Genomic DNA, 19,608 nt, shown 5'->3' with positions numbered 1-19,608 from the left:
GGCAACCTTCAGGTCAGCAACCCAACCTTTACGTCAACAGTTCTGCCAGCACATTACGCCTCGGGGGCTCCTTCTCATTACAACTGATATGTGGCAATGAGAGCTAATAATAATAATAATAATAATAATAATAATAATAATAATAATACAATAGACATTGACAAAATTACAATCTGCCAACTGCAAAGAGCCACCCTACTGGGATCTGCATGCATCATCCGAAAATACATCACACAGTCCTAGACACTTGGGAGGTGTTCGACTTGTGATTTTGTGATACGAAATCCAGCTTATCTACCGTATATACTCAAGTATAAGCCGACCCGAATATAAGCCGAGGCACCTAATTTTACCACAAAAAAAACCTGGGAAAACATTGACTCCAGTATAAGCTGAGGGTGGTACATTTCAGAAATAAAAATAGATACCAATAAAATTACATTAATTGAGGCATCAGTAGGTCAAATGTTTTTGAATATTTACATAAAGCTGAAATGTAAGATAAGACTCTGATCAAATCATTATTCTCATCTTCTTCAATGTAAATGTGCTTATGTATTCTTTTAATAATAACAAAAATAATACATGTAATAATAATAGTAATAATAATAATAATAATAAATACAGGAAAATAATACATGTAATAATAGAGTAAAATAATAAATGCAATAATACTAAGATCAGAGTGAAATAATAAATGTATTAATAATAATAATAATAATAATAATAATAATATAGTAAGATAAATGTAATAGTAGCAACAATAATAGAGAAAAATAATAAATGTACCATATATTCTCGAGTATAAGCTGACCCAAATATAAGCCAACCAGGACCCTCACCCGAGTACAAGCCGAGGGGGGCTTTATAGTCTTAAAAAAAGGGCTTAAAAACTAGGCTTATACTCGAGTATATACAATAATAACAACAACAACAACAACAACAACTACTACTACTACTACTACTACTATTACTTTGGGGAACTAAACAGGGCCTTACAAAGGGCTGCTTTCCCATTACAACTGATGTGTGACAACAGGAGCTAACAACAACAACAACAACAACAACAAAGCATCAACAACAACAATAGGGAAGCTGTGAGAAGGCGAGGGCAACAGTGCTGTCCTCCTTCCTTCCTTCTCTCCCTCTCCTCTCTTTTTCCTCCTCCTTTTCCGTCAAGACCCTCTTCCCTCTCTATTTCCTTTCCTCTCTCCCTCCTCTCTTCCCTCCTCTACTTCCCTCTTTTCCTTCTCTATCTCCTTCCCTCTCCATCTCTCTCTTCCCACTTCTCTGACATACACATCTTCATCTAGTCCTGGCTACGTTCTCTCTTTTCCTGACACCGCTTTCTTCCTCTTCCAAATATCCGCTTCCATTTCTCCCCTGATCTGTAAAACGCCTTCGCTTTTCCTCACACCCCCATTTTCTCCCTCTGTCACCCCTTTCTCCCTCTTTTTTTCCAATGCTCGCTTCCCTTCTCTTGGGCAATCTCTTCTCACTGTGACAAACCTGTCCTGTCCATTTCTGAAAGGGATCTAGGAGTCTTAGTGGGCCACAAGCTTAATATGAGCCAACAGTGTGATGTGGCAGTGATGTGGCAGCTAAAGAAGCCAATACGATTCTCCCTTAGCTTTCTAACTGTGTACACAAACTTTTGTTCACTATTGAAAACAGCGCATGACATAATTATCTTCACGCCACACGTATGAGGTGTCTGTGAGCCATCAGTGAACAAAGGGTGCAGACGTGGCTCAAAAGGGGACAGAGGAAAACACACACAGGAAAACACACCTGTTGCCGCGTTTTTGTCATTCAGGAGCTTCGTCTGGCTGCTGGGCATGATTTTCAATTCGATGTTGTCCGGAGACTGCGGGGAGTTCTGTATCCGGGAGGCCATCAGGGCATTGAGATACTGCAGACGGGTCACCTGCGGAAAGAGGCCGGCGTTGAGACCCTTTGGCCACCGAGGACCCTTCCACGCAGCCATAAGACCCAGAATATCAGGGCAGAAAATCCCACAATATCTGCTCTGAACTGGGTTATCTGAGTCCACACTGCAATGCATTACAGTTCGAAGCAGAAAATGTGAGATTTTATTCAGTTATTTCCAACTTGCTCCCTTTGGGCGAACCTATAGCAGGACTTTCTTGACAAGGTTTGTTCAGGAGAGGCTTGCCTTGCTTAGGCTGAGAGAGTGTGGCTTGCTCAAGGTCACCCAGTGGACTTCTATTCGACCCATAGGTGTCTATCCAACCCATAAGCATCTGTGCTCAACCATAAGCTTCTGTTCAACCCATAGGCATCTGTCCACCATAGGCTCCTATGGCTTCTATTCTAGACATAGGCTCCTATGCCCAGCCATAAACTTCTATTCAACCCATATACCTCTATGCCTAGCCATAAGCATTTATTTATTTGGCCCATAGGCATCTATTCAACCCGTAGGCATCAATGCCCAGGTGTAGGTATTTATTTATTCAACCCATAGGCATCTGTTTGACTCATAGGCATCTATGCCCAGCCATATTCCACCATGGATATTATGCTACCCAGCCATGGGCATCTGTTATTATTAGGACTCAATGCATTTATTATTATTATTAGAATTAGAATTCAATGTATTTTTGTTGCCTGCCTGGGACTGTAAAAACATGGTGGTTCTCCATGGAACACCACCACCATCACGACGATGATGATTACCAGAACTCAATGAAGTATTATTATTATTATTATTATTATTATTATTATTATTATTATTATTATTATTTGAACTCACTGTATTGTTGCTGCCTGCTTGAGACTGCAAAATATGTTGGTTCTTTATGGAACACCACCATCATCATATTCATTATACATGGCCATTAAGTTGGACTTGGCGGCCCCAATCAACACCGCCCACACTGGCAGGAAAATGTTATCAATTAAATGCATAACTAGCTGTATTTTAAAGTATTTTGGAAGATGTCCAGGCTGTTGGCTCCCTCAGGAAGCTCTGAATGGTGCCCACCTTGATGAACTGCAGGTCGGTCAGGGCTCGGACGGTGTAATCCGGACAGTAAGCGGAGTAGTTGGTGGCCTCTGTGCAGTCCAGCGGGGACTGGTCGCGGCGGTTCATTCGGAGGGTGGACACTGGGGACTGGTGAACTATTGGAAGAAAACACAATGAGCCAAAGGGTAATTTTTGCCATTTTTCACCTCCCTGAGTCCCTTGAGGGAGAGAGGACGGTTTAAAAATAAAGTTTACTAGCATAGGTATTAGCTTTTAATTGTACAAAATGCATACGGTAGTGGATGAACTACATGGCGAATCATGGAGAATCAAAGTGAGGGAGGTTAAAGATATGGACCAACTAACTTTTTTTCTTAAAAAGAACTCGGAAAAACCCCATAAAACAAACAGACTGGGATTTAGTAGAAAACTACTTCAGAAGAATGAATAAATAATTGACTATTAATAATTGGAGAAAAATTAGGGTCAGAAGGACAATGAGTAATTTTAGAGGAAAGAAACAAATGGACCCTAACCACTAAGGATTAAAGGAAGTCACCGTATTTTTTATTTATTATTTATTTGTTGTTTTTTTACTTTTTCTTTTTTTTTTTATATATACAGTAGAGTCTCACTTATCCAACATTCACTTATCCAACGTTCTGGATTATCCAACGCATTTTTGTAGTCAATGTTTTCAATACATCGTGATATTTTGGTGCTAAATTCGTAAATACAGTAATTACTATGTAGCATTACTGGATATTGAACTACTTTTTCTGTCAAATTTGTTGTATAACATGATATTTTGGTGCTTAATTTGTAAAATCATAACCTAATTTGATGTTTAATAGGCTTCTCCTTAATCTTTCCTTATTATCCAACATATTCGCTTATCCAACGTTCTGACGGCCCATTTATATTGGATAAGTAAGACTCTATTGTATATGTATATACTTTTCATTATATATATATATATACACACACACACACACACACACACACACACACACATACACATTCTTTTTTTCTTTTGCTCTTCTATATTCTCCCTTTTCTATTTCACTCATCTTTTCTATCACGGCATTGTTCCCACACTTTCACTGTATTCTATTGTTAATACTTTAATAAAAATGATATTAAAAATAAATAAAGTTTACTAGCATAGGTATTCGCTTTTAATTGTACAAAATGCATACGGTAGTGGATTAACTACAACCGACATCATGCCAGGTGAACCCCAAAACACTCCATCGATACTTAATGTTTGTTATGTTGGGCAAGTTTGCTCTGGATGCATCATCAGTGGAGTTGAGTGTGCTTTCTGTCTGGAGGGTAAACTACAACTCCCACTATGGTGAGTCAGACCCCCAAACCGCTCCAGTAGGTTGAGTGAGTCACGGGGAGTTTCCTGTCATGGGAAGGAGTTGGGAAGGGAGTGTGAGACTCACCGGAAGAAGGTGCCGTCAGCGCGGAGACCCCGTAATACGTGAAGGCCCCGTTCTCAAACTTCAGCCCCTCTTTCCCGATCTCGACTTCGACCCTGCCCTGGAAGGAAAGGCAAACAAATACATTAATTCCAAAGCGAAGAAGCCGGACAAAGACACAACCGAAGGCACCCAGTCCATCATTTTTGGACGACATCTTTCTCGGTTCATTTCTGTTTGAACTAAGGCGTCAATATTTCTTTTTTTTAAATGACATTAAAATATTCATAACCTATACTTTCTATACCAGGGGTCCCCAAACTAAGGCCTGGGGGCCGGATGCGGCCCTCCTATGTCATTTACCTGGCCCCCGCCCTCAGTTTTATAATATAATATTTTTATATCAGTTTTAATAATATAATATATTGTATATACATATAATATTGATAATAGTCTTATGTTATACAATATAATACTAATAATAATACCATATACCGTGTTTCCCCGAAAATAAGACAGTGTCTTATATTAATTTCTGCTCCCAATGTTGCGCTAGGTCTTATTTTTAGGGGATGTCTTATTTTTCCATGAAGAAAAATTCACATTTATTGTTGAACAAAAAAAATGAACATTTATTATATACTGTACAGTAGTTGTCATCGCAAACCAGCATAAGCAGACAAACTGTGAATCCTATCAAGAATTTCTTGTTACTACCAATATTTCCATGTACAACACTCTACGGTACATACATTTACCGATCCTGCATGCTCTGGTTTTCTGTTCGGTGGGCATGTTTCCAAACAAAAACCTTGCTAGGTCTTACTTTTGGGGGAGGCCTTATATTTAGCAATTCAGCAAAACTTCTACTAGGTCTTATTTTCTGGGGATGTCTTATTTTAGGGGAAACAGGGTAATAATATTAATTATATGTTATATATTACATATTATATAATAGTATAGTGGTATAGTTCAATATAGTAATATATAATGCTAATATTGTGTTATGCTAATAATATAATATATTGTATGTACATACAGCTACTCTGAGTCCCCTTCGGGGTGATAAGGGTGGGATATAAATGTAGTAAATAAATGCAGTAAATAAATAATTAATTTTAGACTTAGGCTTGGCCAAAATCTGACATGACTTGAAGGCACACAACAACAACAACAACAACAACAATCCTAATTAACTTGACTATCTCATTGGCCAGTAGCAGGCCCACACTTTCCATTGAAATCCTAATAGGTTTATGTTAGTTAAAATTGTTTTCATTTTTAAATATTGTATTGTTCTTTTGTTATTGTTGTTGTTGCACTACAAATAAGACATGTGTGCAGTATGAATAGGAATTTGTTTGTATTTTTTTTCAAATGATAATTCGGCCCCTCAACAGTCTTAAGGATTGTGGACCGGCCCTCTGCTTAAAAAGTTTGGGGACCCCTGTTCTATACTCTCAACAGAACCAGGTGGATATTTGTACTTGTGACGATATATATAAAGCACAATAAAGGTTCAAAACATATGAAGTACATATGAGCATCATATACATATTACATTCGCTAAATCGGTGCCCAGTCCTATGGTATCATATGGGATAAACAATGCAAAAGTATCCAACTAAATATTATAAATCAAACATAAAGATATAAGTCTTTGCAGTCCTATGTTTTGAACCTTTATTGTGCTTTATATATCTTGAATGTAATATATACAGTAGAGTTTCACTTATCCAAGGTTCTGGATTATCCATTTCTGCAGAAAAAGAAAGAGGTTCGGATAGTCCTACGCACCGCAGGGAAGAGTCTCTCATTTGGGGCAGGAAGGGGCCATGGGAAGGACAAAGACCAGCTTCCTAAACCCCAAAGCAGGTCGCCTTCTGCTTGGCTTTGACTCAGGGCCAGGACGATGATGGCGACGGAGCAACACAATGGACCGTACCACTTTGGGTGGCGGGGTTGTGAAGGACATGATGGACACATCCATATTCCTTGCAAATATTAGGGATGCAAAACCAGAACCTTTGTGGTACATCAGGGAGAAAGTACCAACATTAAAAGAAGTAAACACCTTCCAATGTGTTGACACCTCCCAGTGTCAAATGCTCCAGTCCAAGGGTCCCCAAACTAAGGCCTGGCGGCCCCCACGGCACAAAGGCTGAAGGGGGTTGGCCTAAATGACCCAAGGGTTCTCTTCTCTTCTAACTATTATTATTACTATTACTATTACTATTATTATTATTATTATTATTATTATATTGTATGACACAGCTGGATTTCGCATCACAACATCACAAATCGAACACTTCCCAAGTGTCTAGGACTGTGTGATGTATTATTATTATTATTATTATTATTATTATTATTATTATTATTATTATTATTATTATTATTATTAACATTGAGGCTGGGAAGGGGTCTCTTCCAACCCTCTTTATTACTGTTGTTGCTGTTGTTATTAACATTGAGGTGGGGAGGCCATCTGTCAGGGGTGCTTTGTTTGTGCTTTTGGTGCACAAAGGCAGAAGGGGGTTGGACTCAATGGCCCAAGGGGTCTCTTCCAACCCTCTTTATTACTGTTGTTATTATTATTATTATTTTATTATGAGACAGCAAACAAGATAGATATGCTGGATTTCGTATCACAAAATCACAAGTCAAACACTTCCCAAGTGTTTAGGACTCTGTGATGTGTTGTTGTTGTTGTTATTATTATTATTATTATTATTATTATTATTATTATTTTATTGTATGACACAGCAGACAAGATAGATATGCTGGATTTCGTATCACAAAATCACAAGTCTAACACTTCCCAAGTGTCTAGGACTGTGTGATGTATTTTCGGATGATGCGTGCAGATCCCAGCAGGGTGGCCTTTTGCAGTTGGCAGATCGTAATTTTGTCAATGTCTATTTATTATTATTATTATTATTATTATTATTATTAACATTGAGGCGGGGAGGCCATCTGTCAGGGGTGCTTTGCTTGAGCTTTTGGTGCACAAAGGCAAAAGGGGGTTGGATTCAATGGCCCAAAGGGTCTCTTTCAACCCATTATTATTATTATTGTTATTATTGTTATTATTATTATTATTGCTTGGTGGCCAACTATAGTCCAGCCCTCCAATGGTCCGAAGGATCATGAACTGGCCCCCCGTTTAAAAAGTTTGGGGACCCCTGCTCCAGTCCATTCTAGAACTTCAATATATTGTCCCTGCAGAAGTAAGCCACAAAGCATGGAAAAGTTGCTTTTTTTGGATGACAACTCCGAAGTTTGTCTATGCCTGTCCTAAAGGCACCAGATTGTGAAAGTGAATCTGTTAGGATACAGATTTAGATATGTGATATATATTTTTATATATATGTAAGGCATTGAATTTTGCCATTTATTATGTTGTAAACCGCTTTGAGTCCCCCCCAGCGGTATAGAAATGCAGTTAATAATAATAATAATATTATAATAATAATATAATAATAATAATAATAATAATAATAATAATAATAATAATAATAATTCTAGTCTTTGTGTTGGTAAATGGGATTGTGATTTGTGAAGAAGAAGAAAGAGTGGAGAAAGAAGAAGACAATGCCCTGTCCTATGCCTTGGCTCAGTGAAGAATCAGAAGAAGAAGATGTTCACCTGCAGGATGAGGATGAAGTAGTTGACCGGCTGGTTGCGCTGGTACAAGTAGTGGTCGGTGGCCAGGCGGTTGCTCTCGTCGAACTTGACCTCCTGGTTGACGCTGGGGTGCTTCAACAAATGCAAGAGGACCTTCTCGGAGATGCGGGCTGGGCCAAAGAGGTCCACCTCTGTAGAAACAGAGAAGGGACTCAAGCTTGGCATTTTGAAAAACATTCTTAAAAATAAAGCATGTGAAAAAAGGCAGGGAAAAAATACCCTGGCTGTACAGACACAAGCAGAGAGAAGTACGAGTATGAGATAATCCCTTCCAAGTGTAGGACTGGTCCGATTTCTCCCCAGATCTTACCTCTGGATAAGAAGCGCTGCGTAGCCAGGAGAAGCTGCGGGGAGATTTTCACCTTATATTCATTATCAGACACTTTGAACAAAGAGAAGTCTTCTTTCCTGCGATCCATCAAGGACCCCAGTGGGGCTGGCTTCTTCTTCAGTTTGTTGTCCCCTGGAAAGAGGGAGGGAGGAAGCAGAGGAAAGGAAGATATAAACCCAGTCCATCCAGTGGCACCAGTACAACGCTGGCCATGCAGGCTGGAGGATTATTGGAGTTGTTTTTTAATACAACAGAGCAGAATTCAGTTTCCTGGGAGATTTATTTTCATCATCCCCCCAGAAAGGAAGGCATAAGTGTCTAGACTTTAATAGACTTCAACTCCCAGAATCCTCCACTGTTTTGGGCAATGAGTAGGGGATACTGGGAGATGATGTCCAAAACACTTGGAAGAGTGGAAGCACTGAATGAGAGGAATCTATCCTGTACAGCATGCCTGGGCCAACTTGGGCCCTCCAGGTGTTTTGGACTTCAACTCCCACAATTCCTAACAGCAGGGTGTTAGGAAACCCCACGCCTTCCCGCCAGGATCCTCACTCGAGTATAAGCCATGGGAAGCTTTTTCAGCATAAATAGGGCTGAAAACCCCACTTATACTTGAGTATATACGGTATGTATGTGTATGTGTGCATGTGTGTGTGAATATATATATATATATACACACACTAGAGTCTCACTTATCCAACATAAATGGGCCAGCAGAACACTGGATAAGCGAAAACACTGGATAATAAGCAGGGATTAAGAAAAAAGCCTATTAAACAAAAATTACATTATGATTTTACAAATTAAGCACCAAGACATCGTGTTGTACAACAAATCAACAGAAAAAGTAGTTCAGTACATGATAACGTTATGTGGTAACTACTATATTTATGAATTTAGCACCAACATTGAAAATATTGCCTACAAAAACATTGACTACTAAAAGGCAGACTGTGTTGGATAATACAGAATGTTAGATAAGCGAATGTTGGATAAGTGAGACTCTACTGTATATGTATCTCACACACATATATACTCAGAAATCCACATTTCAATGTCAGACAGCAATGTGGAAAGATAATACATTTTGATGGAGGAGAACCGCATAGTAACCTACTCCTTTTAAATCTATTTTCAAGAACCGAACATTCAAGGGAGACCTCCAACTAAACAGGCATAAAGGATACCATTATGCAGAAATAGTGCAAACTATATATATGCATGGATTCATAGACACATTCACAGGTAATTTTGTAATTTACATCACACGTTTCCGCTGGATCATACTTTTGTGGCCCCCAAAGCCCCGCAACTTTCAACCCGCTTTTAGGGCAGTCATACCAATAATAATAATAATAATAATAATAATAATAATAATAATAATAATAATAATCCGCTATCAGGACCTCAAGATTGAACTTCAAAGACTCTGGCAGAAACCAGTGCAGGTGGTCCCGGTGGTGATGGGCACACTGGGTTTTGTGCTAAAATATCTCAGCTAGCATTTGGAAACAATAGACAATAGACATTGACAAAATTACGATCTGCCAACTGCAAAAGGCCACCCTACTCGGATCTGCACGCATCATCCGAAAATACATCACACAGTCCTAGACACTTGGGAAGTATTCAACTTGTGATTTTGTGATACGAAATCCAGGATATCTATCTTGTTTGCTGTGTCATAAAATAATAATAATAATAATAATAATAATAATAATAATAATAATAATAATAATACTTTATTTTTATACCCCGCCTCCATCTCCCCTAGGGGACTCGGGGCGGCTTACATGGGTCCAAGCCCAGATAAAACAAACAAAGCAAAATAAAATAACATCAGAAGATACAAAATATAAAAATTAAAATGAACATTTTAAAATATAAAAATAATAAACATCACAAAAACATGGATTTCACACCCAAGTAAAAAGGATAAAAATGAGCTGGGTAAAGTGCAAATGATATAGGATGGATCTCAATGTCATGAAGACACGAGAAGCCTTACTGTTTTGCTGATTTGGGTGTCCAAGTACAAAATAAAAAGAGGCCCTACAAGCCTGAAGTCTCTTTTGTCCTAAGGGTGGAAGAAAGCCAGGACTAGAAGAACGAAAAGAAACGAGCCCCTCACATGCCATACCTGGGAGAAACCCCACTTACTGTAGTCATCCGACTCGTCCATGATCTCCGACTTGATGATCTCCTCGATGACGTCCTCCAGCGTCACCAGGCCCATGACCTCGTAGAAAGGGTCTCCTTCGCCTTCGTTGTTGACCTTCTGGACAATGGCCAGGTGGGACTTTCCTGGGCAGAGAGGAAGGAGGGGAAGCCAGGGCTTAGCAAAGCAGCACAGACCTTTTACTGAATGGGATCCTGGACACATAGCTTGAGACATAGTTTTATACCTCTTTAACTGTCATGATGCCATCCTCATATATCCAGGAATTTTGTGGGGTACTTCGAAAGGTCTCCTCAGGATAGTGCCAGAGCTTCAATTGCTATGCGGATACCCTTTGCTCGCTGAATTTCATCTGATCTAACACGTTTTTAATATTGGGGTATTGTTGTGTGGTTTCCAGGCAGTATGGCCATGTTCCAGCAGCATTTCCCTCCAACATTTCACCTGCATCTGTAGCTGGATCTGTGAGCCCCACCTCCTTCAAGATGAACTGAATCACCAAACTAGGCTCTACAGCAGGGGTCCCCAAACTTTTTAAACAGTTCACGGTCCTTCAGACCATTGGAGAGCCGGACTATAGTTTTTAAAAAAAACTATGAACAAATTCCCATGCACACTGCACATATTTTATTTTGAAGTAAAAAAACAAAACGGGAACAAATACAGTCTCAATGTTAATAATAATCATAATCATAATAAAAATAATAAAGAGAATTGGAAGAGACCCCTTGGGCCATTTAGTCCAACCCCCTTCTACCTTTGTGCACCAAAAGCATAAGCAAACCACCCCTGACAGATGGCCATCCAGCCTTAATGTTGTTAATAATAATAATAATAATAATAATAATAATAATAAACTTCCCAAGTGTTTACCATCCGAAAATACATCCTCTTTCCTCTTTCTTCTTCTTTCTATTCTTTTCTTTCTTCCCCCCCCTCCGTTTTTCTCTCTTCACCTACTTTCAGAACCCTTTCATCTCCCTCACTTTCCTATCAATACATTGTTCCACCACTTTCAATGTATTATGTTTCTTTACAAAATAAAAAAATAATGACAAAGGAATGAAGATGCCAGTTACAGAGGCAGGTGAAACATCAGGAGAAAGTGCTGCTAAACACGGCCATACAGCCCAGAAACCACACAACATCCCAATGATTCCGACCGTGAAAGCCTTCGACAACACGTTTTTAATATTGCTGTTTATATTTGAGGTTTTAGATTGTGCTTGAATAGTATGACAAGATTCTGGTCACAGGCTTCAACGGGGTGCTACCCAGAAATGCTCCAAACAGCTCCGCTCTCCTTTCGGCTCTGATCCTCTCAAGGCTTCCAAACCGCACCCGGGACGCCTGGAATTTGCCCCATGAGCTCCAGATTTGGCCGCCTGCCATTCGCTGGACCAGAGGCCTTTCCATTATGAGCAGGAGGCTGTTTGTCTCTGCTTTGCACACTTTAGGCTTCATTCTAGCCTCATTTGAGGATGCCTGCCATATATATGGGCGAAACGTCAGGAAATAATGCTTCTGGAACATGGCCCAGAAACATACAGCCCAGAAAACTCACAGCAACCTAAACCTATCCTGAACTCTAGTCTTTTTTATTATTATTATTAAACTTTATTTGTACCCCGCTAGCATCTCCCGAAGGACTCGATGCGGCTTACAAAGGCCAAGGCCTCAACACACAATATAACAATACAAAACAAAAGGCAAATTAAAAACAATTAAAACAGTATAAAAAACAAGCAATAAACAATACACTAAAACACAATAAGAGTAATGGGTACAAGATTAAAAGTGCTGATGTGACAGGTGATATATAAGGCTTCTAGGGCAAGTGCAGAGTGCGATATACGATCTTAGTTCTAATAAAGTGCTTATGGGACTTGGTATTGGAGATTTCCTATTAATCTGGGAAGGCACATTGGAACAGCCAGGTCTTCAAGTTCTTTCTAAAGACTGCCAGTGTAGGGGCCTGTCTGAGATCCTTGGGGAGGGTGTTCCAGAGTTGGGGGGCCACCACAGAGAAGGCCCTGTCTCGTGTCCCCACCAACCGTGCTTGCGACGCAGGCGGGATCACGAGCAGGGCCTCTCCAGATGACCGAAGTGAACGCGTGGGTTCATAGACGGAGATGCGGTCACGGAGGTAGGATGGTCCCAAACCGTTAAGGGCTTTGTAGGTAAGCACCTGCACCTTAAATTGGGCTCGGAAAATAAATGGCAGCCAGTGGAGCTCCTTGAACAGGAGGGTTGACCTCTCTCTGTAAGGGGCCCCAGTTAGTTAGTCTTCCATATGTTTTGGTACCTGAACTCCCATAAGTTGCAGCTGCCTTGGCAAATGAGCAAGGATTCGGGGAGCCAAAGTCCAAAAACACATGGAAAGGTTTGGGAAACACTATATTAAAGAGTTTGGCTGGTTGTGCTAGGATTTCTTTTGCTCTTTTGTGGAAGCAAACGAAAGGGCCAAGAGAGGAAAGGAAACCAGCCTTCCTTCCAAGGCTATTTTCTTCTCCCTTTTTGGCTGCTTATAAGCGGCTTGTTCGTTCCCATTCATCTCCATCACATGCCAGGAGAAGTAAGTGTGTGTGGAAAACAGCCTCTCCGTTCTGAGCAAAGATATAATCGCACCAGAGAATTTGGGAGGAAGGGAGGAGCGAAAGGCTCAGAGCCTTAGGAAGCTTAATCTCCTGAAGCCAAAAGGCCAGAGGGGAGCTTTGGGGGACCACGAAAACGGTCAACTCAGACATTTTGGCCAGATCTCCAAAAATGATGTAGAGTTCATTTGAACAAATCACGTTGGGTTTTGAATACAGATATGACTCCGGAGGCCAGGTTGAAATCCGCACTTGGCCATACAATGCTTTGGGCAAGCCACGCTCTCTCAGCCTCAGAGGAAGGCAAAAACAAACTTCCCCAGAACAAAAACATCACCTTATAAACACCATTTGCACCACCTGACATCCACCGGGAAGTAGCAGCCAACAATGAAAGGACCAAAACATTGACATCTCCGGTCCATCCCGTTTGGATACCAGCCAGCACGCCAACGCCTTAAATCAAGAAATAGCTTTCTAAGTTCTATAGAGATACTCGCAGAAACACCTCAGCAAGCGAGAGTCCAAAAGTGGCAGGCTAAAACCCGGAACTGCAATCAGTGGCTGATACTGGATGAGAAACTCCCTCCTGGGCACACAGAAGACTGGGCGACTTGGAAGGCGCTGAACAGACTGCGCTCTGGCACCATGAGATGCAGAGCCAACCTTAAGAAATGGGGCTACAAAGTGGAGTCCGCAACATGCGACTGTGGAAAAGAGCAAACCACAGACCACTTACTGTAATGCATTCTGAGTCCTACTACACGGACAATGGAAGACCTTCTAACAGCGACACCAGTGGCACTCCAAGTGGCTAGCTACTGGGCAAAAGACATTTAGCATTAATGCCAAGTTTTTTTCTTTAAAAAATCTCTATGTTTGCAAATCCATTACAACTTGTACCCTATGTTCACTTCTGACACGAGAAATAAATTTGTCAAAGATTTGAAGGACCCATTAATGTAGGGGGCTGGCTTCATTTAATTCTGTCTCTATGTAGAAGGGTTTCACAACACTTAAGCCCTCAAACTGATACGATCTCTACAAAGCTCATTGAGGAGCAGTCCAGAGTCAGGTGAGGATACATACAAAGGCTCTAGGTATTCATCGGGTCAATGGCCATCACAACAACTCAATTATCTGTCCTGCACAAAACCCAAAGCAAGCTGTACTGAGCACCCGCATTGGGAAGCCCTGAGGGTCGGAAAGGGTCATTGCCCATTTAGTGGCAGGCCCAGGTAGCTGGAGGCACTATGGATGAATACAGGTTGAGTCACCCTCATCTGAAATGCTAAGGACCGCAAGCGATTTGGATACTGTTTACATTTTTTTAGAACACTTGTGTTTGCATATACAATAGAGTCTCACTTATCCAGCATAAACGGGCCGGCAAAACATTGGATAAGCGAAAATGTTAGATAATAAGGAGGGATTAAGAAAAAAGCCTATTAAACGTAAAATTACATTATGATTTTACAAATTAAGCACCAAAACATCATGTTTTACAACAAATCGACAGAAAAAGCAGTTCAATACACGGTAATGTTGTGTAGTAATTACTGTATTTACGAATTTAGCACCAAAACATTGCAACATTTACTACAAAAATATTGAATACTAAAAGGCAGACTGCTCTGATTAATACAGAACATTGGATAAGTGAAGCTTGGATAAGTGAGACTCTACTGTATGTACCTAATGAGGTGTCTTGGAGATGGGAACCCACATCTAAGCACAAAATTCACCAGTTTTTCAAACACACATAACCTGAAAATAATTTTATACACATTATTTTAATTAATTAAGGCTCGAGCTGTGGCACAAGCTGGAGAACAGCTGCAATCAATCACTGCAATGAATCACTCTGACCGGGAGGTCATGAGTTCGAGGCCCGCTCGAAGCCTATGTTTGTTTGTCTTTGTTCTATGTTAAAAGGCATTGAATGTTTGCCTATATGTGTAATGTGATCCGCCCTGAGTCCCCTTCGGGGTGAGAAGGGCGGAATATAAATGCTGTAAATAAATAATTTTGTGCACAAAATGATGTTTGTATATATTATCCCACCAGAGAGAAAAGGTGTCACTCTCCCAGCCACAAAGGTGGACTTTCAGAATTCCAGGTAAGTGATTGCTCAACCTGTATCAGCTTTCTAAACAGCCAGCCTTTTATGAACTAAGTATTTGTAAGTTATAAACATTTATACACATTATAAAAGTGAAAATATGTATGTGTGTGGCTGGGGTGTCGACTTCCACAGATAGCTATGGTTCCCGCTACTCAGGAGACACCAATGGCCCTCCCTCCAGTGACATTGTAGGTTATAGTGAGTGCCATGAATGTGTCCAAGAGCCCTGCCAATGTCCTCCACAAACACCATACTGCTCACCGCCCCAGGGAAGGCTTTCATATGGGGATGTTCTGTTTTTCCTCCACCACACCTTTAGATCTCTTGCAACAACTCATGCGCACCCTTATGGCCCTACCCACATCACTACTTTCCATGGACAGAGAAAAAAAACCCTATTTAAACTGGAGGTAATGTTGAGACACAACCTTTTAGTGAGCCAAGGAAACTTATAAGCACTTTACAAAGGGTGCATATTCGAATATTAACAGGTGAAAGCTTTAAAAGGGTTAAAAGCTGGCAAGATAATTAAGTGGACCAATAAAAGTTATTTTTTACCCAGCCCTTGTTCTCTATAAAAAGCAGCTGCTTTGATAAGGCTTGTAAAGAGAGAAACCAGGGTTCTTCAAAGCTCCAGGATCAAAACCCACTTTCACTGGAGGCTATTTTACAGCATGCCAGCTAGTCTAGTACAGTCTGACTGGCAGCAAAAATTTCCAAAGTTACCCGACTGTTTTCAAAGCAGGAGTGAAGCTGTGGCCTTCTGAACACACTCAACCCAATTGCAGAAGTAAAGCAAAGTCAGACCTGGTTAACACCTGGGCGGGAGATCATCAGAAAATGCAAGGGATCTCCAGGAGAGGTTGGAAAGAACCGAAATACATAGATAGATCCATGTTCTCGCTCAGTACAGACTGAGTATCCATTATCCGAAATGCTTGGGATCAGAAGTGTTTGGGATTTTGGAATACCTGTCATTGTATATGTGTACAAAGTAAGATATCTTGGAGATGGAATCCAAGTCTAATACATGGCATTCACTGATTAATCACAGGCAGCTTATACACATGCACTTTCATACAATTATTTTTATAATTAAGTGTATAAAACAAAGCTTGTGTACAATGAACTATCAGAAGCCACCCTATCTCAGCCACTTATGTGGACAATTTTGGAATATTTTGGAGTTCTTTGGAATTCCAGCTAGGAATGCCCAACCTGTACAAGATTATACAAATTAGACCCTACTTGGAGGAAAAGCCAACTACAACATGGACTCGTCTCCCAAAACAACACAGATTGGGGGTGGAGCCCCAAAGTGTATCAGATCAGCCTAGCACTGTTTTCAAACCTTTGGGGAAACCTTTGTTGTTGAAGGTTTTCATGGCCGGGATCACAGGGTTGTTGTATGTCTTTCGGGCTGTGTGGCCATGTTCCAGAAGTATTCTCTCCTGACGTTTTGCCCACATCTATGGCAGGCATAGATGTGGATGCCTGCCATAGATGTGGGTGAAACGTCAGGAGAGAATACTTCTGGAACATGGCCACACAGCCCGAAAGACATACAACAACCCTTCGGGAAAGCTGTTTTCACTTTGGCCTGTCTGATCTCCAGGAGAAATCTAGATTACTCCTCTTGTAGATTCTACCACAGGTATGGGGAAACTTTGGCCCTCCAGGTGTTTTAGACTTCAACTCCCACAATTCCTAACAGCCTACCACGCCTGGTAGCAGTTCCCAAGTTACATGCTGAGGACTCCAAGATTCATACAATGCAATGCCTTCAAAATGAGAGGATCCACTAGAGCAGTGCTCCTCCGGCAATATGATAGTAGGTGCTTGAAATTATTTTCATTCCACACTGCCGGACATTTGGCAATACATTTGTGCTCACTGGTTACCATAGTTACTTTCTTTTTTAAACACATTTTGATCAGGAGCTGGTGGCTCATGGACTAATATTGGTCCTTGGCCAATCACATTAATAATAATAATAATAATAATAATAATAATAATAATAATAATAATAATAATAATAATAGACAAAATTACGATCTGCCAACTGCAAAAGGCCACCCTACTGAGATCTGCACACATCATCCGAAAATACATCACACAGTCCTAGACACTTGGGAAGTGTTCGACTCGTGATTTTGTGATACGAAATCCAGCATATCTATCTTGTTTGCTGTGCCATAATAAAATAATAATAATAATAATATGCTTATTATTATTATGTTTATTTATACCCCACTTTTTTTCTCCACAAGGAGACTCAAAGCGGCTTTGAGGAGCACTGCCTTAGAAGATCAGGAATGACAAGCAAGCTGTCTCTTAAGAAAGCACCTTCACCATTACTGATCTTTGTGCCAAGAATCTGGGATAAACTTTCTCAGGAGCTTCCTAGAATAGAGTCTGAAAGCAAAGGGTCCACTCAACTGGTGGTGACTCTCCAACAGACTTCCAAATCCTTTTCAAGCTCCAGAGGTTTGGGAAGGAGATCAGATGGAGAACCACCAACAGTGGAGCAGACTTCTATATGATCATGTTCCAGAAGTATTCTCTCCTGACGTTTCGCCCACATCTATGGCAGGCATCCTTGGAGGTTGTGAGGTATGGAGAAACTAAGCAAGGAAGGTTGACTTGGTTTCAAGTCTCCATTCCAGGAAGCTCCTGAGAAGGACTATCCAATGTCCTTAGCAAGGTGGGACAACTATTCTGTGTGCTCAACCTGTGCTTTGAGAGTATCTCTTTCTCTTACCTCGCTTGAACTCCTCCAGCACGGCTTCCAGCTTGGTGTCGTTGAAGACGAAGTGGAGTGGGTGGTTGTAGAACTTGATGATGGTGCTGAGTGGGGTGCAGTCGTCCGGGTCCACCAAGGCCAGGTCCTTGACGTAGAGCATGTCCACCAGGTTGGTGCGCTCCTCCTCATAGACGGGGATGCGGGTGTAGCCACTCTGCATGATGGTGGACATGTGGTTGAAGTCCAGCACCGCGTTGGCGTCCAGCATGAAGCACTGGTCCAGCGGTGTCAGGATGTCCTCCACCGTCTTGTTCCGCAGGGCCCCTTTGCTGAACTCCTCCCGCACGAACTCGTTGTACGGGTCGCTGTTGCGTACCATGTCCAGGATCTTCTCCCGCAAGAGGCAGGTGCTGGTGTCGTGGTGGAAGGCCAGCTCCAGGACCTTGCTGAGGGGCAAGGAGATGGGGAACGTCAACAGCATGCAGAGCTGCGTCAACCACAGGCCGCGGGGGGCTAGAAGGAGTCCCCAGCGGGAGCTGATGGCGAAGGGAAGCACCTCCGCCAAGAGGAAAATCAAGCCAGCTACGCCCAGGATGGTGGGTGCGAAGAGTCCAACGGCGCGGTAGAAAAGCACTGCCAAGGCGGCGTTGGCCACGGAGCTCAGGAGCAACAACGAGCAGAGCACGAAGGTTCCTCGTTGCCGGACAGGCTCCAGCGTCTTGGAGGCCTCCCGTTCCGACTCGGAACCACAATCCCGAAGGACATAGAGCTCCGCCGGGTCCAGCCACAAGGTCCCGAGTTGCAAGGTCCGCAGAAGGGCCAAGAGGGCCAGGAGGAGGGCCACTAAGGTGCCCAAAAGCCACGGCGCCAACGGGGCGGGCAAGGCCACCGTGGACACCTTTCCATCAGGGCCACCTCCACCTTCGTCTTCGGTGACTAGGATCGCATCTCCTGGCGCAGCCGGAGCCCACGAGTGACCGGTCCCAACCGGACTGCAGAGGTGGTACTGTCCCTTGGCGCCGAGCGGGGACACTTTGACGGTGACCAAGGCCGCGTGGTCACCCAGGGGCTGGACGTCGTGGACGTGGACCTCGGTGGGCGACGCCGTGGCGGAAGGGACCGCGCATGGGTCCTCTGAGGCAACAAAGGCCACCCAAGGGCCTGTACGGTTGCTGAGGCCGGTGCCATAGAGCCTGAGGCGGAAAGTGGCCCCCGGGGTGGCCCTCACCAGGCCCCCTGAGGCGGAGGCCCCTTCCTCCAGGCGGAAGCCCAGCACCTTGGGGTGAGGAGAGCTGCCCTCCTGCAGCTTCTGAGCGCCCTTCCTCTCCCGAGTGGCCCCTGGCTCCTGAGGGCCCGACAAGGCCTCTCCTAGTACGCCTGCGCAGAGCAGCCACAGCCAGCTGCCACTGCCCACCATGGCTGGAGCCAGCTGCAAGACGCGCAGCCGCACTAAAGGGGGAGTGGGCGGAACCAAAACACGCGCAAAAGGGGGGAGGAAAAGGGTCAGCTGACTCCCCTCCGGCGCACTCTAAA

General features: G+C 42.4%; 1 protein-coding gene across 2 annotated transcripts in view; it reads right to left on the bottom strand.

Moving 5' to 3' along the window:
• Nucleotides 1-19,608, bottom strand: part of cnnm3 (cyclin and CBS domain divalent metal cation transport mediator 3) — a 25,107-nt gene extending 5,499 nt beyond the window's left edge. The window contains exons 1-7 of one of the 2 annotated variants that reach the window (XR_010000449.1): nucleotides 18,094-19,608; nucleotides 10,595-10,738; nucleotides 8,411-8,563; nucleotides 8,062-8,231; nucleotides 4,441-4,537; nucleotides 3,008-3,144; nucleotides 1,792-1,927 (exon numbers count right to left, since the gene is read on the bottom strand). Coding sequence is in view for 1 of the 2 variants with exons in the window: in XM_016997406.2 (XP_016852895.2) it covers nucleotides 1,792-1,927; nucleotides 3,008-3,144; nucleotides 4,441-4,537; nucleotides 8,062-8,231; nucleotides 8,411-8,563; nucleotides 10,595-10,738; nucleotides 18,094-19,492 (2,236 nt within the window). In the remaining variant the exon portion in view is untranslated. The remainder of the gene's footprint in view (nucleotides 1-1,791; nucleotides 1,928-3,007; nucleotides 3,145-4,440; nucleotides 4,538-8,061; nucleotides 8,232-8,410; nucleotides 8,564-10,594; nucleotides 10,739-18,093) is intronic. The other variant, XM_016997406.2, reaches the window with a different exon arrangement.

This window comes from Anolis carolinensis, unplaced genomic scaffold (assembly GCF_035594765.1).
Source record: "Anolis carolinensis isolate JA03-04 unplaced genomic scaffold, rAnoCar3.1.pri scaffold_8, whole genome shotgun sequence".
NCBI lineage: Eukaryota > Metazoa > Chordata > Lepidosauria > Squamata > Dactyloidae > Anolis > Anolis carolinensis.
Note: the sequence above shows the minus strand (reverse complement) of the source record. Positions and strands in the feature narration are given on the sequence as shown.